The sequence below is a fragment of the Macrosteles quadrilineatus genome, unplaced genomic scaffold (assembly GCF_028750875.1).
Source record: "Macrosteles quadrilineatus isolate MER2022 unplaced genomic scaffold, UCM_ALF_1.0 Scaffold_1__1_contigs__length_201487025, whole genome shotgun sequence".
In the NCBI taxonomy this organism is placed as follows: domain Eukaryota; kingdom Metazoa; phylum Arthropoda; class Insecta; order Hemiptera; family Cicadellidae; genus Macrosteles; species Macrosteles quadrilineatus.
This window is the reverse complement of record NW_026542594.1, coordinates 125,395,280-125,422,713: the sequence shown is the minus strand read 5'-3', so window position 1 is coordinate 125,422,713 and position 27,434 is coordinate 125,395,280. Positions and strand designations below refer to the sequence as shown.

Sequence of the window (27,434 nt, the reverse complement as noted above, 5' to 3'; positions counted from 1 at the left end):
AGGATTTCGTTTCTTGAATGAAAAATAGCCTTTAACCCTTTGAGCGCTGCCAAAAGATGCAACGACTTCCTCTATGGGCCAGCACTAATATGCATGTGATGCACCAAATGGCCAGAGCAAAATCAGTGATTTTGCATGTTTTGGCTGAAAGTGCTATAGAATTTGAATGACTTGACATAAAAGGATCCGGTTTATTTTATTTTAGGCTACATGTAATAAACTGTAGGCATATTTAAATATGCAATCATTGCATATAAGAAAAAAACATTAGGCCTATCTCAAAAATAAAAATAAAAAATTTTTTGAAGTTTTATTTTGTTATTTTCTTGGGTAGGCCTAAATAAGTTAACTACCACACAAATCATTTTTTTTTCATACACTATATTTTCTTGTTCAGTAGGCCTACTCCCTAATGAAAGTAAATATTACAATTTTAAAGAGTTTCAAGTTAAGTTTATATAAATAAATAAATTTACTGTGCTAAAAAATATATGAAAATGTGCATTTGATAAATAGCCAACGCAAAATTTACTCAGAGAGTCTCACTAATAACTAAAAACATACACTAAGTTAAATATTCAAAAAATAATGCAAAACAAACCCACTGAGGTTAAGTTAATGAAAACGTAAACAACAACATTCAATAACTATTTCGAGCGTGAATACAGAATACAATCAGCTGGGTTAGGCCGTGGCCAGGCGATGTCACAGCCATTTAAATTGCTCTTTTTCCCAGTTACGTATTACAGTTAAAAATGTTTGTATACTATATAAAGTATATATATTCTTGTTGGGAAACTGTTAAGCTTTAATATGGTCTGATTTTTATTATTGTCAGCAGTCTCATTTGAGCTCTAAATGAATAAAATCTACTTGCCGATTTATCGGCAGTTGGCGTTTTTAGAATATAATGAGAGTGCCGATATATCAGCAGTTGGCGCTCAAAGGGTTAAAGTAGGCATAGGCTAAAGTATTGCCTAGCCCACATGTGGTTTGGACTATAAAGTAAACTAGCCTTCTAAAAAATTGTTTTGTTATAGACTAATTTATTAAATTAGGCCTACATGTTTCTATTTTGCTTACCATAATACTAAGTTAATGTTTAATTTAAACTTTTTACAGTAGCCTAGAACTTATAAAATAAGCTACTCAATCATGATACGCAAGGTCGCAAGTTGACTTGTGACCATACGCACAGGTCTAGTTAAGAGTTGTTCATCTTGGATTGTCTGTCCGTAACGGCAATATTAATGGTTGAAACATATTAGGGCATTTTTAATTAAGAAAAAAGACTGCAAAATATCTTATTTTAGAGCTATTGAAACTGTGGATGTGATTTGCTATCTGCTTTTTAATTTTAATTGTTATTTTGTCAAACTACATTATTATTTTGTCCGACCGCCGCGCTGATCAGCTAAAACATATGTTCACGTTGAAGCGTAATCATTCACTGTTTAAGCTTAGTTACCAAGCAGAACATTTTAACTTAAGTTATGTGATTCTTAACCCTCTTGGTGTCAGTCATTTTTGTGTGGTGTCAGTCGATTTTTGGGTATTTTGCAGTAATATTATTAAAAAATGTAACAAAAATCTAGTTTGAAAAATAACTACCGGTATACCTACCTTGTTATATATTTATGTGCAGCTAAATATATGCACATTATGTTATGATTCAGCACAAATAATTAGGTTTTTATTAGGCCTGCTATTTTATCATAAAAAAGTACCTACTTAGAAAGATAAAAAATACAAGATAAGAATATGAAAAAATGTCTGTGCCCAAATTTTTATGAGTTATTGTAACTAAATGAAACATCTGAAATAAAGCCATTTATTTCTAAATATTATAGCAAAAAATAAAACATGAACTTTTTAGTATGGTTAACTTAAATTTTAGGACAGCCAAGAGTCATAAATATGATCGAGGAATAGTCGTAAAATCACTCACTAGGCCTATTACAATGACTTTACTGCCATTACCAGTAAACATAACCTTCAAATATAGGCCTATTACTGCAAAGTGCAAACACATCAAACCAATAAGTTAGTCATCACTGATAATTTTGTACATATAAATATGTAGTCTAAACAGATAAAAATCAGTTTTTGATAAAGAAAATATAGTAACAAACAACTTGTAAACAACAAAAACAACACGCAACACGGCAACCAAAATATTGTCTTTGTCTCAAAACATCTGGAAACAGACAAACAAAAGTGAGGTTATGAAACAGACACCAGAAGAAAGCCAGTTTTCTGCTGTTTCAGTGATATAAATCCAGTCCAAATCGGACTGAAATTGACTGAGTTAAAAGATAATATATGTAACCGTCTGCACTACCATCGATGCATCGACGCTTGACACCCCAGAGGGTGTCGTTACCATCGATGACACTGGGAGGGTTAAATATATACCGTATTTTCCTTGTGAATTGCATTTCAGATCTTTAAAAATGTTGTTTTACAGGTTAAAAAAATCATAGTTTAAGTCAATATATTTATGTAGTTTGACAAAATAATAACAATTAAAATTTAAAAGTAGATTATATCTAATCAAATCTGCGGTTTCAATAGCTTTAAAATGGCGATATTATGCAACTTTTTATCTTAATAAACAATACTGTAGGCCTAATATGCTTCAACCATTACCATTGCCGTTATGGGTAGAAAATCCAAGATGGCCGGCTGTCTTGCCGACTCTTAAGTTAACTTAGTAAACCACAATCCATATATATTAGCCAAAAATGTGTTTTTCTTTAATTTTTAAGTCAACAATGTAAATTGTCAAATTACCTTAGCCTATCTAACTTTTCTTACAGAATATTTTATTTTCTCTGCATAGAGTATGCCCTTGGCACCCTGGCTAGTCCCTTACCTTACAGAAATATGATATTCTATTTATTAGCCTATAGGATATTTTTAAATAGCCTACCCTATTCTTTCAGTAGATCCTAAACTTATTAGGGACTTTCAAGTGATTCCGAGGTTCTATGGATGTTTCATGAAGCTTTACTGACACTGATTGATTGACAAAAAATAAGAATCTGATGGTTATAAGTTAAATGTGCAACTAGGGCCTAGTGAGCAAAGTGGCACTAGAAAAATGTTGAGGCTTGCCGAGTTTGTCAATTTTATCTGGGTTAAGAGAGACGCTTTGATCACCTTATATTTTGTCTACAGTTTTTTTTTTTTTTTTTTTTTTTTTGTCCACAACTAAAAATATTTTTGTTCTCAACAAACTTACAACATTGAGGTTAGCCTAGAGTGATTTTTTTTTTTTTTTTGTGGAATTGTATTATTAAGATGATGTCCATGTGATTTACCAATGTCATTGCCAACTTCATATTATTCAGCAAAAAAATATACTAGGTCCATCCATTTTCATACTGTTATTCATCTTCATAAATCAATAATTACTTTGTCGTAAAACTAAATATGTAAGAATTAATTTAATCTCTATTGGTCTAGGGGTCTAGGCCTATTGGTCTAGGGGAAAAGACAACTCGGAAAAAAAATAACTGGTAAATAACCTAACCGAACCTAACGTTAACTTAGACTGACGTACTCTCATGACAATACTGTACAACAATCACAAAACTAATAGGAAGTAATTAAGAAACTATGACTAATAATGGTTAAACGGACCATGCATGTTCTTGTCTACCTATTTCAATTATTTTTATAACGCAATATTGTATGTAAATGTTGAATAACCTAATCAGGAATCTAATTTTATTATTAATAACATTATTTGTTCAAAAAAATATGAGGGTCAGTCCATGTCAAATCAACACACCTATTTTACCTCACCATCTTAGATTTTGATGAAATTTGGTACAGAGGTTACCTTAATGAAGACTTAAACAAATACAAAATTTCAACTCAATATCTCAAACGGTTTCCAAAATACGGCCATTTAAAGTTTTCAAAAAACTGTCAAAATCGCGCTGCGGTAAAACTTCTAAATAGTCATAACTTGTCTCCTGTTTAAATTAGAAACATGGGAAAGGTGTCATTTTTTAGCTCTTTTTATGCCCTTTCTAATGATATACAACACATAATAGGTTATGACAACAAAATTTTTTTCAAATTCAAAAATAAATTTTTAAAATAAAATATTTTGAAAAACACATTTTTGATTATTTTCTAAAAAATATACAAAGTTGTTCATGTTATCAGTAATGTGTACACCAAGTTTGGTCATGGGATTGCAATGGGTTCATGGTTAAAATCATTCAAAACCAACGGTGGTTTGTCTTATTTTAAAATGTTTTTATTAGCTCGCTTTCTTGTCCGGTAAAAATTTTGCAATCAATCTTAACCTAACTTCCTGATGAGCTAGTGACTTGAAACATAGGTCACAAATGGATGACAACGCAATATTATATTATTTAATTTTCATATTTTTCTTGGGCCACGTCTAATGGGCTTGTTTTTACAGTATTAGCTCGCTTTCGTGTCCGGTACAAATTTTGTAACCAATTTTAAACTAACTTCCCGTTGAGCTAGAGACTTGAAACTTGAAGCATAGCTCACAAATGGATGCCAATGCAATATTATATCATTTAATTTTCATATTTCTCTTGGGCTACCCCTATAGGCTTGTTTTCATTAGTTCGCTTTCTTGTCCGGATACAAATTTTGATATCAATTTCAAACTAACTTCCTAATGAGCTAGAGACTTAAAAATTGAAACATAGCTCACAAATGGATGGAAATGCAATACTATATCATTTGATTTTCATATTTCTCTTGGGCTAAGCCCCATGGGCTTCCAAATTTTACATGTTTACATTTTGAAAGAATGTAGCCAAAATATATCAATTGAAGTCAGCTGTAAAAACTTAAATTGGACAGTTCAAAGAGCAGATGTTAAGATGTACAGGTTCTGCTCCTGAGATATTCTAAAATACGGTATTTAAAACGAGCATTTCAAAGTAAAGATAAAACATCTGATTACTGATAGTAAGGTTTTGGTTATGTATTAACAGGCCATATAAAATAGATTTAACATATTTTACACAATAAACTATTTAAAATATTTAACATATTATCTAACATGTACACATTTAACATATTTACTCTACGGAAACATTGTGGCACTATTTCAAATCATGGCTAATACAGTATGTTGTGATTATTCAAACCTACAAAACAGATGCCGGGTAACAGCTTTTTATATTTATTTGTAAACATTGTAGTTCAAAAAGTCTGACCTTGGCCCACATAAAACCCTCTCGGGCGGAGCCGTTTTGATAGATCTGCACCAAACTTCACACAAACCATCCTTGAATAATGCTTAATAATGCCTGAAATTTTCATTACAATCTGTCGAGCGGTTTCTGAGTGCATAAGGTACATACATACTTAGTTCTCCTCTTTTATAGATATAGATAGATTACATATAACATGCTTGTATATAGGTGACTACCAACCGAAATACTTAAAACTAGACAAACCACCGTTGGTTTTGAATTATTTTAACCATGAACCCATTGCAATCTCATAACCAAACTTGGTGTACACATTACTGATAACATGAACAACTTTATATATTTTTTAGAAAATAATCAAATATGCGTTTTTCAAAATATTTGATTTTAAAAATTTATTTTTGAATTTGAAAAAATTTTGTTGTCATAACCTATTATGTGTTGTATATCATTAGAAAGGGCATAAAAAGAGCTAAAAAATGACACCTTTCCCATGTTTCTAACTTAAACAGGAGACAAGTTATGACTATTTAGAACTTTTACCGCAGCGCGATTTTGACCGTTTTTTGAAAACTTTAAATGGCCGTATTTTGGAAACTGTTTGAGATATTGATCTGAAATTTGGTAAATATTTTTTTAAGTTTTCATAAAGGTAACCTATGTACCAAATTTCATCAAAATCTAAGATGGCAAGGTAAAAAATATGTTGAAAGTGTGTTGATTTGATATGGACTGACCCATGAGTAATATTTCAAATAAACATATTGAGCAATTTTTTAGAATAAAGTTATCACTGTCGGTGTTATGAGAGAGGGCGCGTGCGGAGTTTTGTTCCCCAATAATACAGTAATACATACACGGTATGTGTTACATACATATATGTATATGGTACTGTATGTGATTATACATATACAGGGTGACCATAAAAAACTTTTCATGGACTTAAGGTAATGAATCCTCATACTAACAGGAAGAAAAAAGTTTATGTGGAGGTATGTCCAAAAATTCATATTTACCCAGGTATCCGCCATTTTGTTTTTTACAAAAATATTTTTATCTGTGAAGTTTTTCATTTGATGATTATGAAATTTGGTAAGCATGTTAACATACACAAGACCTACTATAGGAAAAATAATTAAGTTGGTCCTATTGTAAATTTCAAAATGGCGGCCGTTTGAATTTTATATAACTTACCTAACTAAAAAACTGCTTGTACTCTGAAAAAATGTCGAGAATACTTTTTTGAGCATTTTATTCCCTATCAAACAATATCAAGATCGAAACAATCGGACGACAAATAACTAAAATAGAAAGTTTTTAGTTGTGAGATCAGGTGAAATTAAGTGTTCCCCGAACTAACTTGGCCTTATTTTTATAATGCCTTATTTATGCATAATTTCATAATCATCGAATGAAAAACTTTACAGATAAAAATTGTTTTGTTTTATTTTTGGGACATACCTTCTCATAACCTCTTTTCTTCCTTTTAGTATGAGGATTCATTTCCCAAAGTCCTGAAATGATTTTTATGGACACCCTTGTATATGCAAACAAAATATATTTTTATAATAATTATAAATAAAATAATAGGCCTACGTTTAAACATGATTATATTTTTGTATGTATTTTATATAGCTTACACACAGTTTGACAAATTTTACGTGTCTAAAAACAAAATAATAATATACTTAAATAAATAATAAAATATAAATCATGAAGTTTGGTTATGTGTAGGCTAAACAATTAATACTATAGGCCTACATTAACAAATAATATAGCCTATAGGCCTAAATTAAAGTACATAAATGAAGTCTCAACTAAATAAGTAATACCCTAATCAAAATCTTGTTTTGGTTGTATGTCTTCTATTCTTTCATCTCTTTCGACACTATCAAGCAATCCTCGTAATTTATCCTTTTCTAATAAATCCATAGTGGCATCAGTCTAATATAAAACGGGAACACCAAATAGTTATATACTTCACTAACAGACACAACTAAAACAGTCACCTCTAATACAGAAGAGCACATGAGGAAATAAACTACGCGATAGGGCGCACGCGGAGAAAGCCTCCGCAAACTGACACCGTGTCACTGAATTGCAACTGACAACAAAATAAGGAGGAATTTGGGGTTGAAAATAACTTAGGGGCATTCCCGGAATGAGGGGCGTGAAGTATGGAGCCGGACACGGACTGCCGACACCCATTATGCATAATTATTTTAACAAAAACTACAAGTGCGGAGGAAAACTCCACAAGTGCCCGCTCGAGGGTTTTGCTTATTTTTTTAATTAGTAATAAAAGTAAGTCTCTGCGCAGTTAAAATTCATTTAAAGCTACAAGTGACTAAGAATGTTGAATATTTAAACTGAAACAAGACAAATTTTCCCATGTAGGGAATAAGCTATTACTCTACAGTAGGTGGTAAGACCTATGGTAAAACGTAGACCCGGAGCCACTGTTCCCAAATTTGTGTATATGCGCATATTAGTAAGCGTTGCTCAACGACTATTTTAATTTGATATGGAAAATTGATTACTTGTTAGTGAAATATGTTATTTGAATTCAATTAAAACTGCTGTGTTTGTAATGTTCATGTTACATTACATTCACTTAACTTGACATATTTTAAGCCTGTTGAGCTGCTTCTACTGTTAATGATTAATGTTGTGGGCCTATATTTCTTAGTAAATTGTACATTCTACACATAAGTTACATTATACAACATTGGGAGATGAATCCTTTTGAGCTCTGAAGGATATGACAATCTCTATATAAGCCGAAATATAGGTCTACATATTTAATATGAACACAAAGTACCTCTTGGCTAAAATGTGTAGCTTATTACTGTGAAGAAGTGTTTGTGAAAACTTTGTCATCTACAAGTGTACCTATTTTCTTTTTCAGAACTCAACAAAAACCCAGTTGAAGGGTTCTCGGCTGGGCTAATAGATGATAATGACATTTATAGATGGGAAGTTCTTATTATTGGACCACCAGACACCTTGTAGTAAGTTTCACATTTATAATAAAACATAATATATTGTTAGGCTATCATCAACAAAACATAATTTGTTTTCAGTTTTAAATCATAATACTGGTTAATCTTTGAAACAGCCCTTGATTGAGGGGTTCAGTTTTGCACCATGCCCTAACTCTTTTTTTTACTTGATCAATGTGTTGTATTATAAGACTCTTTATTGTAAATTTGGAATGTAATCTTTAAAATATGTTGAGGTATTATTGATAGAGCAATATATTTTCTCATTAAATGTTTAAAAATCATGTTTTCTCCACAATAGCTGTCCTATTTTCCTGCATCCCTCTATAACCTAGTCTAGTCGGTTATATTTCAGTCTTAGTTCTCTGAACATATGCTAATTACTTCAAGGCAAGTCTGGTTACTTTCATTGTGGACATTAGTTGCACTCCACTTGCTTTACTTTACTAAGTTAACCAGGACCAATTAAATTTTATGACTGTTCAGCCTCTAACTCCTGCCGCTCTTTTATTCAAAGATTTCTGGTGAAACTGTTGCCAATCCAAACTAAGTCACATTGAAGTGTTGCATTTCAAGATTTAAAAACTGCCCAGGTCAGCTCAAAATTTATATACAAAACATAGTTTGTAGCCAATTATACTATATTCGATTAAGATTGTTTTATTTCTGCCTTTAAAATGTCCTACTAATATATTTCCTTTTTTCCAGCGAGGGTGGGTTCTTTAAAGCACATTTACTATTCCCTAAAGAATACCCACTAAGACCACCCAAAATGAAATTCATGACAGAAATATGGCATCCAAATAGTAAGTATTGTTTATACTTAAGCTACAGATAATTATTTCAGAAAATTGTAAATGTGTTTAGAAGTTATTCCCATTATTAAAAAAAAAAAACTGTAAAATAGGCCTACCTCCCTGAATAGTCATAAGTTATAGGCTACTTGTGGTAATTTTCTTTTAAGAACAAGGTAAAATATATTATGTTTCAGTACCGGTATGTTTTTACCCTCAAAAGGTGCCCAAGTGAGGCAAAAACCTTCATAAAACGAGTAGAGGACTACATTTTTACTCTTAGGCCTAAGTGGTTTAAATACCTGCATTTACGAAATCCAATTCGTTGCTTTATGTTGCTACCGGTTTCAACTCCGTGGTGTCATCTTCAGGCGTACAAGTATTGTTGTCATTTCATTTGAAGGTCATCATAGTTTTTAAACACAGAATAATACTTAACACGGACATTGAACAGACACTAATGTTTAACATAAAAAACACTCAAAATTACTGAGAAGGTGAGCGACCCGTACCGGCCGGATGTGAAGTCCAGACCCAATTAAAAAAAACAACCCTGATATGAGGTAACCTATAGTCATGATTTAGCATCAAACTTGAGTGATTTTCAGCTTCATATGATGATATTTAAAATTATAAGTCAAATAAAAACTTAAACTGTGGTTAATTTTCCACACCCCAGCTTTCTGCGAGATCCATATAATTAATTGACTTCCATTTTATTTGCATCGATATGGTTGTCGTCTGCTTGCTGGTACAGTGTTAGCATGATAAGTTGGTTCTATAATATGGTTACTGGCCTATATCAAATCAAATATTGTCAATTGAATAAAGCATGATAGCATAGGTTTTATAGTGTGGTTTCTATGTCGGAGAAAGAAGTGCAAATAACAGTAAAATTATTTTACTGAAAATTCTAGAGATTTGTGGATGTTCTAACAAATTGGTTTGGTTTCGGATACCCGGAGGATGTCCTTTATCATTAATAGAATTAACAAACAAATATTGTAATGATAATCGGTATAATAATTGTAATAATTTAGCGGTACTGCATATTGCATAGCAACAGATCAGAAAAGAAGCGGTTGTTTTAATACCTGATTGACGCATTAGACATACCTATGAAATCGCAGTTGAGATAATATATCAACACTCAAAGTAATACCAAAAACTAACCTTGTACTTATTATTCTTTTTGTGAAGATTAACTTTTGCCTAGCCTAAAATATATCTATGTAGCCAAATAGAAGAAAGACTTATTCGTCAGTACCAAATCCTCATTTAGTCAGTTATCGACTGTTTGATTGCTTTTGCTTTACGATTAGTCTAGAATGGAGGGCTCACCTTATATTAATTTAAAATATACTTCAACAAAAAATATTTTTGTATTTATATTGATGGCATTATCAAAATGGCCATAGGCTACAAATGAATATTGTGGTAATTTCATCAACTACTTGGTGGTTTTCTCTAGGATTTTTTCAGTTGTTTAATATTGAATGTAGTGAGTGGTGAGTGAAAGAAGTAGTGGTTGCATGTAGTTTAAATAAAGGATTACAAGTAGTGATGCGACTCTTTACTCTGAATTATTCTGTGTTTTAATACTAATTATTTTTGCAGTTGAAAAGAATGGTGACGTATGCATATCAATATTACATGAACCTGGCGATGACAAGTGGGGCTACGAGAAGGCCTCAGAAAGATGGCTTCCAGTTCATACCGTAGAGACAATCCTAATCTCAGTAATATCAATGCTGGCTGATCCCAATGATGAAAGTCCTGCCAATGTGGATGCCGCTGTGAGTAGGCCTATTTACATATTAGTACATGGTAGTGCAATTGGCATTCTGTGAAAACAAATCTGTCTTGTATAAATGTAAATCCTTTTAATCATATCTAGGCCTATCTTTACATAATTAGGCAACTGAAAATTTCAATAGAGGATCTCAGTGTTTCACTGTTTGCCAAGGCTTTTTAAGAGTAAATTACAAATTCAGTGTAGATGAAATAATATAATGAAGATAGCGCAAGATTATTCAATACTCTACACTACTATTGTAATAGATTAAAAGCTAGAAGCTTCAAAAATTTTAACTCCTATGTACATTGTCAGTTCCAAAATCCCATGCATGATGTCACCTTTCAAGGCATTTGGTACGCTACAAAGAAAGTTCTCAATAAAGACAGAAATACCATAGTAATAAAATCTGCAATTTAAAAAAATACTTGTAATAAAGAAACTGTGGACTTTTAATATATTTGCAATAGCTCAGTTTTATGATCAAAGTGAAGCCGAGATCTGAAAAAAGACACTTTTAGCCTGTGTGTAACTATTTTTCGTCACATTGCAACATTGTTTAACAAACTAAGTGAGAGAAGATAACCTCTCAAAACGACTTATAGCTTCAACTTTGCTGTTTTCAATTTTGCTAGTGCAAACAGGGCCACAGCTGGGGGGGTAGGCCTACTTGTCATACAACATGTACATGTCAATTTGTATGTTTTGTCAAGACCTGTAAAATGATACCAAACTCGACCATACTTGTCATTTGAAAATTTTGAGCTACCCCCTATCCCCGCTTCCCCTAAGGGCAAAATTTTCAAAATTGACCATAATTATTGTAGCCCCTTACAGCTAAGAAGGTTGCCACAAACAGATTTCAAATATCTCAAATGGTTGAAAAGTTAAGGGGGGGTGCAAGTTACTTTTCAGCCACCCTGTATGTATTGAGAGCTGTATGTTGACTCTAATTTAATAACCAAATATTAAAGAATTTGTTTTATTTGTTCTTATAAAAATTGTACTTACAGTTGTTTAAAGGTTTATTGCGGACATTTTCCATGAGAATGGTAAAAAACATTACACAACGTTTCGGGATCTGTAATCTGATCCTGTCCTCAGGTGAAAAAAACTTAACTAACACATTACAGCTAATGATACACAAACGCCCAACCTAAGTTGAAATACTGTACACTACAGATGGTGGCAGTCAAAAAATATGCACTGTATAGCAATCAAGTCATGATACAACATAAAACCAATTAATCACAAAACACTATAGTCTATAAAAGGGGCAGTGTGAACAGCTCACACAATGGAACACTAATAGCACCGTTCGCAATGACTCCACCAATGAGACTCAAGCAACATGGCCGACCAATCGGAAACACAGAGACAACAGATATGGCGTCCGGGCCCTGGGAAAGTAAAGCCAACAAAATGGCGGAGCGATGTACGATGCCGCAAAACAGGTGTCAATTCTGTTTATTCCTATTACGAGTTTTACTACGAGTTAAAAAACGTGCGAATTGTGAGGAGAACTCGTTATTTCCCTATTTATTGAACAATTAAGTTCCCTATCCTTTAGTTCCTCGTTCAAAATGGGTAGCCACCGTGGCCTGATTTCAACCGATGACTTGACTGATTGGTTGGTCTGCTAATTTAATGTATGAGGCTTCAATGAGTTTACGTTTGAAAAAAATTAGGTTCCTTATGGACAATTTTTGCCTCTTCATACGATGATTTTCGGACCAGCAATGATGAGCGATCTTAGATTTTTCCATAAAATCTTTTTTGGTGTTTTCTCTGTGTTCTTTGATTCTAGTGTTCAATGGTCTTTTTGTCTCGCCATAGTAAGGCCTGTAACAATCATTACAATTTATTCTGTAAACACAGTTTTTAGTATCCCTGAGTGACATTTTTGGGTTTTGTTTTGACGAGACTCTGCCTAAGTGTGTTTTGTGTCCTAAGCGCTGTTTGCACATTACATTTCCTAGCAACCCTTCTGATTTTTTCCGATAGCCCTGACACATACAAGATTGACATGTGGACACAAAACGCACATTATTGACATGTGGCGTTTGGGACACATAACATTCATTAACTGACTATGCTAATTTTGGCTGTTTTATGACATTGTCAATAGTTTGTATAAGTTTACAAGACAATAAACACATTTCATTTCAACACAAAGTTGTTACTGTTAGGAGATTTTGTTCTTTACACATTTTCTTGGTTTTTGTGTATCTAATCAAGGCCCCACTAGAAAAACAGGCCATGCCGCAGGATCCATGACGTCACACTAGTGGATAGATTTCATTGATAAATTCATTACCATCACCATTCCCATATGTTTTAGGTAAATAAACAAGCTGGCTGTTTGTAAGATTTTAATGGTAAGAGTTTAGTACAACTATCCACCACTGTGACATAGTGTTGCACTGCCCATGCTGCAGCATGGCCTGTTTTTTCTAGTGGGGCCTTGATCTAATTTTCAAGTGATGTTTATTGTTGAGAAGAGTTAAGTATTGAACCCCGATAGGAGGACCTCCTCAGCTCGTTGTTAACCATGAAGGAGAAATGTCTCCAGTATGGATTGAAAACGTTGCTACTTTCCTGGGACTGACATGCTTCTGATATATATTTTTTCAATCGTGACATTTGTCAACTTTATTATTGCCCCTATTTATTTTGAGTCTGGTATCCTGAGGGTGTTGTTGTTCCACTTACTTGTTTAGACTGCGCCCCTTGCATAGCTCCTTATTTTCCCTTGTTGGTCTTGTGGATACAATCAGCCCTCCTCCTTTGGCCTGTATTCTTTTAACGATTTAGTATGCCTGACAATGAATGACGCTTTGTCGTTGAAACACGCAATCCTGTTCATTGGATGACAAGAATCACTTGGCAATCAAGGTAGTATAACCTTATTTAGAATATATCATCAGTGATTCAGGAAACAAAAAGAAATGAAATTTAATGGTAGTTTACTACTTACATACATTTCCCATTATGAGTACAAAATTGAATAGCACAGACCTACATTCACACAGATTATATTTACTACAAAACTTAGTCATACGTAATTGTTAGCGATAGATGGTTCAAAACTATGCATTTCCAGAAAACAAAATTCCTTAAGGGCAGGAAAAAAACTAAAAATATAACTCAATTTAGAGATTTTGTAAGAATATCTAATAACGACTATCAATATTTTTTGTATCTTTGTAAACAACTTGTAAACATTTCAATGACTGTTTAAAACCAGCTGTTAATTAAACCATAAAAATTATTACTAGACTTTCTCTTCCTCTCAAAATTATCTTTCTTTCAACAGAAGATTCATAACAATCCTTTTAAGTGGTAGATTCAGAATCCTCGGATAAAAACCCCTCCCACGTTTTAATATATAAGATGATCTGAAAGAATTGGTTTTTTTGCGTGCTCCCTGTCAGCTGTTGAGTGTCGAGTTGTCAAGTTACTGAGTGTCCAGTTAGTGAGGGTTTACTTTAGTAGTTTTTATATTTATGATCCTGATCTATTACTTTAAGCTGATTTATTTATAACCTAAGCTACCTCTGACACGGTTATTCTCACTTTTGAATTTTACTATTACAGAAAGAATGGAGAGAGAATTACATGGACTTCAAGAGGAAAGTTGCTAGATGTGTTAGAAAAAGTCAGGAAGAATGTTTGTAGGATATTATGTATTTTAAATTTGAAAGTAAAGGATGCCATTAAAAAACCAGGTAATTTATTTATAAGTTTGTTCAAGATTTCATCCAAACCTTGATAACAGTTGTATTAAGCTAAAGCATGTTGAATTTCGCTAGGTATTCTATGATATTGTGCATGAATATTTCTTGTGAGTAAGTAACAATTTGTTAACTAGTTGAAAACATTGTAGTCTTTGTGTGTAGGGTTATTTCCATGTGTAAGTAAAGAATATATGCTTATTTCAAAAATTAATGAAAAGAATGGAAAAATAAATTAGCCCATTCTTTTACTAATGTTTTCTAAGATTTTATTAGTGTTTGATAAAAGGTTCTGCTATGTCGGGAATCCCAAGAAAGTCGAGGATTTTGAAAGGTGCGTGAAAAAGTAAGAATTTTGGCTGTAGGTTGAGAGTGATCTTACTCTCCAAATTCAAGATCTAGACGGGATTTAAAATTTATGTGTTAGATATATTTCCGATCATTGGAACAGGATTACATTTGATTCAGGATTTTTTTCTGTGATTTCGCCGCATTGCAAGTAGAGGTGTGCGGATATCCGAAATTTCGGGTCGGTTTCGGTTCGGTTCGGATATCCGTAACCGAACCGAGCCCAAAACTGATATCCGACACTATCCGTTAAATATCCGACATTTCCGGATAGACTGTATATAATGACGTTTGAGACAGAGGTCAAAATATTCATAAGGTTACTTAAATCATCATTATTTTCCCACGACGTAATAATTTCAACACCACTCGTTCACATGACGTTACAGCGGTCGATGAGTCATCGTCTATGACACAAAACTAAAATCAATATCGTCGCCGACCGCCGTGGAAAATAACCGAATCTACAAATAAATACAGCAATGACAATCGATATTCGAAGGTGAACATCGATGGTTGACCTATCGATGCCCATCCCTATTCAATAAAAATGGATAACAATACATTTTAATCCCGTGCTTATTATATTCTTTCTTGAGTTTTACTTTTGTCTAGCCTAAATTATCCGTGAGCTCGATGACGAAGCCGTATGATGGAATACCGAAATCTCATTCAGTTGTTTATCGGCTGTTCATTCATTTGCTTTTACTTTACGATTCGATTTATCTAGAATGAACAGGGATAAAGCAGAACAGATATACCGAGGTCAAGTGAAAGTCAATGTAAGTTGTCTGTTGCTAGGGGTGCTGTGTGACCTTGGCGGCGCTACGCTACGACGCACTTACATACGTCACTAGTCGGCCATTATTTATGTGCCACTGCAAGACAATAATAAGGCTACAACGTTACAACTGTTAAAAAGTTCGACTGCCGCGGGATTTATATCCCGAAAATGGGAATCGTAGACTTAGAGCGGGAAACGGAAATCGGAATTTGCTGCTTTCCATTTCCATATATAAACGTATTAATTGTTGGATAATTTGTTTACGACAGTGACAGTGTTACTGCAAGATTTAAGTGTTATTTAAATAGTCTTATCTAAACATATTACGTCAAAAAGGTAACACCGGAAAAAGTAAAGCGGGATAAGGTCGGACTTTAGACGTTGAATTGGGATAAAACGCGATTCTTTTGACCGGTTTAACTCGGTGAGTGGGATTTTTATTTGGTCGTCGTGTGGACTGTGAGTGTGAATTGGACTGTGGATTGGAAGCTGGAACGTTGGAACTAGAACTAGAACTGGAGTTGTTTTTGTTTCGTTTGACATTGGAAAACATCAACAATAATTGACATAACAAAACCAACAAACCGGGGAAGAGAATTTACTAACTTAATTAAAATATTGTTTGAGTAATGTTACAAATTTTGAATAAAAATGGATCCCGGTAGGCCTACATCAACAAAGAAGAAGAGTGCTATATGGACTTATTTTAGAAAACTTGAAGACACCGAAAAGGCGGAATGTATTACGTGCAAACTTGTGCTAAAGGTAGGTCTTTAGTTATATTTTTGTTGAACATTAATTTTAATAATTTTTCAAATGCGATGTTTTAACTGTGAGAATAATTCGTTGCAGATTAAGTTAAATTAGCTAGGACCAATGGTGCAAGTCACACCCTTGTTATAGGCCTAGCCTAGCATCAAAGCCCTTACTTTCCACACGTTTTTTACTGTCTAAAAACATTAAAATAACTTAAATAAATCTTGAAAGGCTACAAAATATAAATTAGGCCCTTGAGTAATCTATGATTCTGATAGGTTTTTTGTTGTTTTGGCAATGAAGAGGCAGATGCCCATTGATAGATTGGGCTTACCCTACTTAATTTATTTTCATAATAACAATAAAATAACCTAACCTTAAAGTTATTTGGTACTTTCCTGTTAAAGAAAACATTCATTATTATAGCAAATTTAATTTTTTTTATTCTATATTTTTTAATCGGATATACTGATATTATTGAGCAAGATGTCAGCTGACAACTATGATAAGTATTTAAATATTGTTCAGTATCAACAAAGAATTTTAAAATATTAGGTAGGCCTATATTGAAATGAAATTAAACTGTTCTTAACTAACCTTACCTAACCAACCAAACGTGCTCTAGGCTAACATTTCCAAATCTTGTTTCAGTCACATGCCTTTTCTGTTATCAAACGAAATGTTGAAATGGTACAGCAAGTTTGGTTAGTTATGTTAGGTTAGTTTAGAACAGTTTTATTTTTGGACATAATATATTATTTTTGTACAAACAAGATCAGTTTGTTAATTTGTAATTGAAATGTGTTTAAATATATTAAAACAGGAGGTATGGATCGTAAAGGAAAACGAAAATATTGATATATCGAAAGAAATCAGATTGGGTACAGTTTCTTTACTGGGCTACGCTAATTAAATTATTGATTAATAATCAAAATTTTAAAATATATCTATTATGAAATTAAACAATCATAACCTAACCTAACCAACCAAACTTGCTCATGGTGAAAAAATCGCATGAAGGTTTACTAATCGAATGGATAGTTTCAATCAATATTAGCGTAGCCCAGTTAAGAAACTGTACCCAAGTAAAAATTTGGTTAGGCCTATGCCTACTATGTTGTTAGTTACCAAATGGTCTAACGACAGCCATATTAATGACAGTTATCAAATCCTGTGTCGCCAACTTTGCAGAATTGTATTATTATAAATTGGTCTGAAGTAAAAAATATATTGGATCAAAAAGTTTTAGTTTTCCAATTCCAATACAGATATTTACTTGCAGATTGGAAAGACTGCTTCAACTGGCAGTCTTATTAACCACCTGAGAAGGCACAAGAAAGAATTTCAGGAATTTAGCAAAGAGCGTTTGAATGTAAACAAACAAAAAGAAGAACAACCCTCAACCTCGAAACAACCATCGGTTCAAGATCTTTTTAAGAAAAAGGAACGTTTTACTACCTCACATCCGAGACACATACAGATAACAAAGGCCGTGACGCGAATGATAACGACCGACCTCCACCCATATTCTCTAGTGGAAGAGGCTTCATTCAAAAATTTGATGGATATACTGGAACCAAGATACCAGCTGCCTTCCAGAACGACGTTCTCCAGGACATTGGTTCCGGAACTTTATAAAAGTGAGAGGGAAAGAATAAAGTCGACTATTACAGAAGATGCTAAAAGTCTGTTATCGATGTCCCTGACTACAGACACATGGACGTCAAGGGCAAATGACTCGTTCATGTCCCTAACACTTCATTACCTGTCAAAGGACTTTGATTATAAGTCATTTGTGCTAGGTAACAAGAACATAACAGAGGCCCATACATCACTTTTTTTGTTGGGGCAACTAGAAGAGATGGTGGAGAACTGGGAGCTCCCTAAAATCCCTATTTATGTCCTCAGTGACAACGCCGCCAACATTAAGGCTGCTTTGGACAAGTCTTCATGGGAAAGGATTCCATGCTTTGCCCATACATTGCAGCTTGCAATCCACGATGCTGAGTCAGAAGTTCCCGGGATCAATGAAATGTGTAAGAGAGCACGCAACATTGTTGGCCACTACAGCCACAGTTCAAGTGCAAGAGCCCGACTAAAGAATATACAAAAAAGACTCTCTTTGCCTGACCATGAGTTACTACAAGACGTTGCTACTAGGTGGAATAGTAGGTACGACATGTTAAGTAGGCTTCTGGAACAGAAGGAAGCCGTATCAGCCGATATAGCTGCTTCAGCTGACATAGAAAACCTAACAACAAGCCAGTGGAAATTGGCTTCTGGTGTCGTAGAAATACTAAAGCCCTTCAAGGAAGTGACAACCCAGCTATCATCTGAGAAATACCCAACAATTTCCATGGTTGCCCCGGCACTTCATGTTATAGAAGACTACTTGTTGAATTTTTTAAGGAAAGGAGAACAAGGAACCGGTTTATCACTGGCCAGAGCACTATCAAAGGCCATAAAATCTAGATTTCCAATTTACAGAAAAGACAAAATGTACATCGCACCAATGATACTAGATCCAAGGTACAAAACTAAAATCTTCAGTGAAGCGGAACAAGGTCTTGCTTTGACAACCCTTAAAAGCTGCATAGCAAACCTACCAAAGCCAACAACCACTTCTCCATCAGCATCAACTGAACTCTCTGCAGACCTGACACAACCCGAAACTTCAAAACAATCCGATGTAAAAACATTGTGGTCAACATTCGATTCAAGTGATGACGAAACTTCAAGTAGCAGCAACCTTGTCGATAAAGAATTAGATTTCTATCTGGAAAAGAAAAGAATATCCACAGTAGAAAATCCTCTACACTGGTGGAAGGTAAATGCCCACCATTTCCCTAACTTAAGTAGAGCCGCCCAATTCTACCTCGGAATCCCAGCGACCCAGACCAGCAGTGAGAGGCTCTTCTCATCATCGGGCCTAATTGTTAATTCTAGACGAGAAAATCTACTTCCCCAGCACGTAGAAGAAATATGCTTTTTGCATGGGAACATAAATCCGCAAATCTAGAGGGAGTACTCAAGTGAACCATTGTTTCTCGGCTGACAGACAAAGTCATTTGTTTTGTGTTCAAATTTTACAGTTGCCTTTTTACACCTTTTTAAATATATCATGTAGTGTATAAAATTAGTATTTTTAGGTAATTTGTTTATATTTTTAAGATGGCTTTTCTAACCAATTTTGTTTTATAGTTTACAATTTAAATTATTATTTAATTTTAGTTCCTGAATATTCATCTGCCTTTGAATTTACAGTACGGTCAATAATTATTGTTGTTCTGTTTATTTTAGTTTAGTTCTTGTTCTTAATATTTGTGCCAATTCGTGTTTCAATATTTTCCCGCTTAGTGATATAGCCTATGTATTTGATTGTTTATTGTTTAGGCCTAATACATTTTTGAATAATTGCTAAAGACTGATTCTTAAAGACTGATTTTTAGAGTAGGTAGTAGGCCTACAATATTCTTATTTTTAACCTCTTATTAAAAACTCTTAAATCATTACATCTTCAACTAATTTTCATTTAACTTAAATTCTTCTAAGTGATCTCCTTAGTTTAAAACTTTAATGTGATAATGTTTATTTTATTGTGATATTGTCAAATGTATTTAATGTTTCTCGCTAAAGACTGATTTGGCTTGTAGGCCTACATTAATCCTAACTTCTGAGCTCTTACTAACAGTTATAAAACATTCATACATCTTTGACTTTATTTTTTTTAATTCTTAAATTTAGCGAATTTTTATCTGAGTATTGATTTTGTTCTTAGTCTTATCTTAAGTTCTTAACATTTTAATGTGATTATGTGTTGTGATTGTGACAAATTGTTAACAAGTATTAAGTCATTTAAAGTATTAATGTTATTGCAAAATGATCTCTTCATTTTATGTGATTCTTAAATGTTTTATGTTACCCTAATGTTTTACAGGTAACCTAAATTTTTATTTTTATTATTGTTTGTTGTAGGCTATAATTACCATGGTTTATTTACCAAATGTGCCTAGTCAACAGAGTAGTTGACCTTTGTTACCTTTCTTGACAACTAGTGCCATCCAATGAGACTTTTTCTATTATAGTTTATATATTTTTATCCATTTATGTTTGTTCAAGTATTTATTAATTGTTCAAATTTATGATAGTAGTCTATGTAGTATGTTGTGTGTGGTTTTGTTACCCCACTTGTTATTTAGGGGCTATTTATTTTCATTTGTTTGTGTGATATAGTTCAATCAATATTTTATTCAATGTTTAGTCATTATTATATGCTAGCTAATTCAAGAGCAGCTGAGGTTTTCTATTAAACATGTTCTTATGGTGAAAATTGTTATCTTTAACCCCTAACCCAAATTCTTGTCGGTATACTTATTTGTAAGATAGAGTAATGCTTTACAGTGATCTGCCAATTAATTACTTTATTTAAGCTTGATGAAGTATCAAATCTAGTACACATGTTTTTACCAGCATTTGTTGTATTAATTCTTTGTGGAATTTTAAGGAGAAATAAGTAGTGAGTTTCATGGCAGTGTTTGAGTTAAAAGTGTTTGATTTTTTTATATTGAACACAAATCAAGCTTCAACAACCAACAAAGTAACAACTAACAAAATGTTAACTTACAGTAGGTAGGCCTACTTTACTTTTATATATTTTTATAAACATTAACTGATTAGCGAGCAAGCTTTTAAAACTTTAATGTATTATCTGATGGCCAACATTAAATTATGTTAGCTTACTGAAAAACACACTGCGACCAGCTAATAGCTAATGTTGTTCAATTTGTTTTAATCATGTGTTATTTTCTTATTTACTATTATAGAAATTTAAGATGTAATTGCAGCATTCGTATTTGTGGTCTAAGGACATAAAAACAGTTATAAACACACAGTCATAGTCATATAATCTTTATTCAGGAGTACAACATGTTGCACCAGAATGGTGTTATACAATTAAATTATATTGTTAAAACTAACCATAACTTATATAAAAAGGCTAAACAAAAATACAAAATACATTACAGGTTTATAAATTTAGGCCTAATGACCCATACAGTAGAGTAATTTTGATCTGATCAATAATATTAGTTTAATGTTAGGATATATGAAAATGACGTTAACTTATTAATTTTGGTATTAATTTAATAAATAACAGCGAACTATCCGAATCCGAAGATATCCGAATCCGAACCTATTACTATCCGATCCGATCCGATCCGAGCCATAACTATCCGATCCGAATCCGATCCGAACTCAAATTTCACTATCCGCACACCTCTAATTGCAAGTGACGGTGATGACGTTTCCGCGATCGAGGAAAAATTTTGTCAGTGTAGCTGGTAACAATGATGATGTCCCCGTGATTGTGAGACATATTTACGATGATGTCTTCGTGGTCGCAGTATCTTAACATTTGCACCGTGACAGCGAGAAAAATTGAATATGGCGCCACGAACATGGGACATGTTGAAAATGGTACCGTGACTGCCAGGCCCGTCGACGTTGGCACGCAGGTCATGTGATGATGGTGCCGCGACCGCGGGACATTTTAATTTTTATAACAGGCTTTTATAAAAATGGCTAATTGTATGAAAATAGTCCAAGAACACTTTTTATTTAGCATTTAGTTCCCTATCAAACAACATCAAGATTAAAAACCTTAAATAATAAATAGCTGAGAAATCGTGATTTTTAGTTACGTACAGAACTGGCAAAATAAGGCCAAGCTGTAGGAGTTTTCCCTATTTTGCGTCTAAAAATTTTGATTCCTCCGCTATTTTTTATTTGATCATTTTGAACTTGGAGTCGTGTGATAAGAAATGTTAAGTGATAAATAAAAGGTGTTCTTGGCATTTTTCATAAAACCAGCCATCTTTTGGTAATTAAAGTTACAAAAATTCAAATGGCTGCCATTTTTAAACCAAAAGATTTATCTTAATGCTAAAAAAATAGATAATGAAGTTTTTAATTAACCCTTTGAGTGCCAACGTCCGGGGAACCGGACGTTTTTAAAACGAGCCAAAAGTGCCGACGTCCGGCCGACCGGACGTTTTTAGAACGAGCCAAAAGTGCCAACGTCCGGCTGACCGGACGTTTCGTAATGATCGAACAGTTGTCATAACAACCGAATGGATACTCGGATTCTTTTAACCCATATATTAACATTGAGTCGAAAGTTACTACAGTCCACTCTTGGTAATTCAAACACTTGATAATTCAAAACTTTCGATAATTCAAAATGAAGGCTCAGTCCCTAGAGAATCTCTCAATATTTCAAATTTTTACCATGCATTTTGATACACTCGGTATTTCAAAGTCCAAATGGAGGGCAGGTCAATTTGTAACACGCAGTAATTCGAAGTTTCGTCGGAAAAACACTCTATAATTCGAAGTAACTCAGTAATTCGAAGTTTCGTCGGTTAACACTCTATGATTCGAAGTCATGCTGTAATTTGAAGTTTCGTCGAAAAAACACTCTATAAATCAAAGTCACGCAGTAATTCGAAGTTTAGTCGGCAAAACACTCTATAATTCGAAGTGATCTCTTCCTGTTATAAAAGGAAACTATACAGTACAGTACATCCTGTTCCCATGGTAGGCTAGTGTTGGACGTTTTGATGTTTGTTTAGTTAGAGCAGTAGTCAGAGTTAGTTCGCTGACTTGTTTTTCTAAGTTGGCAATCCAATCTCTAGATTGCGCGACATCTCCTTGAGCACAAACGTAGTTGTCGACAGCTGATAGTTCAGCTATTGGCGAAATATATAGCGCTAAATAACAGATTTCTTTGCAACTACAGTAACTGAAAAATAAGCCGTTGATTGTTTAAAAGTGTACTAAAATACGGTATGATGTTTTATTGTAGGGATGGTCAAGTCTCGAAATTTCGGGAAATTTTCAATCTCGTTACACGAGACGAGATTACTTTTTGGCCGAGATTTTTATCGAGACGAGAATTAAAAAAAATAAAAAAAAAATAAATAAAAACGCCTGCAGAAAGTCAATGCAATACCCGCAATACAGGAGCGTGTTGTAGTTGCGTTTCCTTTTCGAAGGCGTTCTTATTTAATTAATTCTTTTAATGTAAATATTACTTTAATTCTTTTAATGTAAATATTACTTTCATTATTTTAATAATATTACTTTAATAACATTTGAGAAGTTTTGTTAAGTGTAAGCAGTGTGAGGAATGTTTTATTACTATAAAAAAAGTCAAAACAAGTAACTATTTTATAAAAATTAATATTGCTTTTATTTTATGATTTATTTTATTTTAGGATAAGTTGAACTCTATCCTAACTGATATCACCATTTGGGGGAGCGAGCTGGCGTAGTGTGAGGTCCCGGGTTCGATCCCCGCCAAGTCACCAATGGATTTTATCTAAATGATAATGCCGCAACCCCTAGGTCTAGCCTGAAGTAATGTGAAAAACAATCCCAGACTCGTGCCTAGCGTCCTTAGGACAAAAAAAAAAAAAAAAAAAAAACTGATATCACCATGTTTCCTAATCGTAGGCATTTTTAATAGGTTAGGCGTGATTAATAAAAAAATGTTATGCTGATGTTATTTAATGAAAGATTGTAAATATTCTTGCCTATTATCATTATTTTAGTATTTAAACAGTCATCTAACAATGTTACAAAATCAGGTAAAAATTTCGAACGTGCATTTCCCGTTGTGTATGAGAAGAGAAATCTCGTCTCGAAATTTTATGAGAAATAAAAAATCTCGTCTCGTCTCGTCTCGAACTAAAAATCCAATCTCGTCCATCCCTATTTTATTGTAACGTGCTGTACCTTTGTATGTATTAAACAAATGAACTCTCTGTAATTCGAATGGTTTATTTTTCTCCCGATAAATCGAACTCTTGATAATTCAAAACTCTTGATAATTCAAATTTATATGCTTGGCCCACCAATTTCGAATTATCAAGAGTCTACTGTAGATGCGATACATCGATTTTCGTTGGTCGAAATATCGAAAATTCGATTTTTACGAAATTTTAACCTAAAAATCGCCAGATCGCGCTCGGCATTTTTAGCGCGACCTTCGGGAAAAATCATCGGCATTTTTTGAGCGTTACTTTTATTTCTCGCCTGGCACTCTAAGGGTTAAGTTAACATTTCTATAATCACCCTCTAGTAATCAGACTTCATTCCATCCATAAAAAAACCATTAGCATACTGTTAAGGAAAAATGTAAAACACCATTGCCAGTGTCAGGGAAGACAAAAGAAAAAAACTGAGTTATGTAATTCAGTTTTGCACAAATGCACAATGTTTTCATACCAGTTGAATTTGTCTTATCAAACCTTAACCTTTCATACATTTGTGTCTAAAGAAGTTCAAATTAGCCTACCCGTGTTATTTTAACATTGATTATATATGGTAGTTCTGAGGAAAGTTTTCAAATGAAGCGTATTCCAGTGAGTTTTGTTTGTTACAGGAGAAACCAACCAGATTATGGTATCTGCGAGTGTGCAACGTGTCAGTGAGTGGACACTATGAGTGAGTGTGAGTGATATCAAGACTCAAACTGAATACTGGTGTTACTTTTGTTTATTCGTATGTTGTCTGTTTATCGTTTTGATACCAATCAATACATCGTATTTAGATATCAACTTTTTTTCTTCAGACAATGTAGTTAATGTTCGATTGCCCTACATTTGGTACTTCTCCCAGGTTGGTTGATTATGTGACAAATAATTTTTATATAATTGTCATCGTTATCAAATGTACATATTCACTCACATTTTTAAACTTTATTTTCTAAAATAAGGTTAGTTTGGTGCCGACTCTTAGATTTGTTGAATTAGCTTAATTTTGTGTTTATTTCAATTCAGTCCACGCAGTGAGTGTTAATTGATGAGAAGGTTTTAGTCTAATTATAATATCTTGTTATGGTTTTTGCACAAGGACAATTATCCTGAATAATGTGTCAGATTATTTTAGGATCTATCATTAATATATTTCATGATTCGTTCCTACAGTTGATAAAACTGATTCAGAATAGTTCTTAGACAATTGGATACACGAAAAGCTGAGTCTCACAAGTTATTACATAACAAAAAGTTTGTGATTTCCAAAGTATCATTTAAATTGCATCGGTTATTTACTGAATGTATTGATTATATATCGATAATATATATTGATAATCGAATTCAATGATTGAGTATTTTTAGACATGCAGTTGATGTAACTAGTTTCTGTTTGGATCGGGTCTTATAATTTTGTCTGTGGAAAGTTGGTAAACATAAAATTCAGTTTTAACTTTTTATTTTTACTGCAAACAATCAAGAATCCAGGCAGAAGTATGATTTAGTATTATTAATTATAACTGAACACCTGGCTCTCGTAAATCGTTAATTTTTACTAATATAATTTCACATAACTCCTAGCCTGTTCGTGTATATTCCTTATTTTAGTCACGTGTAAATATTTTGGTAATTAGATCAAATTTATCTTTTCTTTAGATGTGACACTTGTATTCAAAATTTTGTAGGCTGCGGAGACAATATTTTGATAGTTTTTGCAGAGAAAGGGTGTTTTTGTTTGAGTCGCAAGAGCAATAAGTGTGAGTAAGCCAAACAATTAAATGTGCCTTATACATGTTCTTTACGCAAATTTAATTATTTTCAAGATTTATTCAAAATTGTATTGTTTTCTGTCACATTTTTTTACTGTATGTGAAATTGAAAAAGTAAAAATTAATGGTGAAATCATTTAAAGCAAACATGATGATTGCATTATGTAGAGTGAACAAATAGGATGTAGTAGGGACTAGAGTCGGCACCAGGGCTCAGATTGTGTCAGCTAAGTAGCATCAGTTTTTTTATCAGAAAAACCATCTTTCTAATTAATTGTTGATGATTTTATAAATAAAAAAAATTTGGTGTCAAAGTAAAGGATTAGTTCAATTATGGCTTTTTTATGGATAATCATTTAATTACATTTAGTTTTGTGACAATGTGAAAGTCCAACAAATTTTGTTACAGAATACTTAGGCTGTAAGATTTATTTATGTGTGTATTTATTTAAAGCTTGTACATTAGGTATGTTATAAACGGGTTTATCGATTATGAACGTAATACAAACGCATATGATTTGATTCATTGATAGTTATTCAATTAAATTCTTTGGGACAGCGACGCACACTCGGGTGCATATTTTAAGCTGTGTGGTGATTAGAGTGAGGTGACTGACTAAGATCAGCTTTAAATTGAACAGCCTTGACACCCTTTTCAATTGTAAGTTGAAGATCTATTTACTTAGTTGCTATATAGTATGTGAAATGTAATCATTTTGTGATGAACATCTTTTGAACTTATGACAGTTTATCTTTATTAGTGCTCTTCAGCATTGCTGACAACTAAATAAGTGGATCTTCATCTTATTATTTAGGATCAGCTGTTTCATTAGTCACGATCAGCCTAAATAAATACATATGTGATCGATACTGTAATTTCTCCGTTGTCTTATCTATTGTATATATGTTGATTACATTAAAATTTAAGCTTGAACTGTAAACTTTTGTGCAAAATACATCAGACAGATTTTTCTCATGTTGCCAACTAAATTACTCACCTAAACATCCAGAAAATCCTTCCTTTAAACCTGTTGTACCTTCACAGGAGTTTGTATACAAGATTAACATTGTTATTGGGCTAGTAAATCAGTTGCTTTTCCACATCTGATTTTGTTGAAACAATTATTTATGTTTACATGTGCAATTCGCCTATAACAATGCTAAAAAACAACATAAACGCATATTCTAAAGGTATAATCAGATTGTTTAAACAAAAGCCTGTTTAGCTATCAACGTTAAATGTAAAACATGTCACCATGTAACTATAGAACCATCCCATCAATATTGGGAAACTTTAATGACTGGTTTCATGGTCTTTTCCAGTGTCTCATAAGTTTGTCAATAACCTGTGAACTGTCAAAAGTTCATTAAAAAGTTACCTGAAAACTGATTAAATAATACATTTTAAGAAGCACAAATTATACT

General features: G+C 33.1%; 2 protein-coding genes across 3 annotated transcripts in view; both read left to right on the top strand.

The window, feature by feature from the left end:
- LOC128984423 (ubiquitin-conjugating enzyme E2 G1-like) overlaps positions 1–26,985 on the top strand; it is a 28,505-nt gene extending 1,520 nt beyond the window's left edge. The window contains exons 2-6 of one of the 2 annotated variants that reach the window (XR_008489990.1): positions 8,122–8,224; positions 8,924–9,021; positions 10,627–10,805; positions 14,402–14,532; positions 24,870–26,985. Coding sequence is in view for 1 of the 2 variants with exons in the window: in XM_054403747.1 (XP_054259722.1) it covers positions 8,122–8,224; positions 8,924–9,021; positions 10,627–10,805; positions 14,402–14,482 (461 nt within the window). In the remaining variant the exon portion in view is untranslated. Of the gene's footprint in view, positions 1–8,121; positions 8,225–8,923; positions 9,022–10,626; positions 10,806–14,401; positions 14,534–24,869 lie in introns of those variants that run through there. The other variant, XM_054403747.1, reaches the window with a different exon arrangement.
- On the top strand, positions 15,618–24,935 carry LOC129000369 (zinc finger BED domain-containing protein 4-like). Its single transcript, XM_054427336.1, has 3 exons — positions 15,618–15,668; positions 17,709–19,253; positions 24,870–24,935. Exons 1-3 carry the CDS (start codon positions 15,618–15,620, stop codon positions 24,933–24,935), a joined length of 1,662 nt encoding a protein of 553 aa, XP_054283311.1.
- Positions 26,986–27,434: the final 449 nt, after the last annotated feature.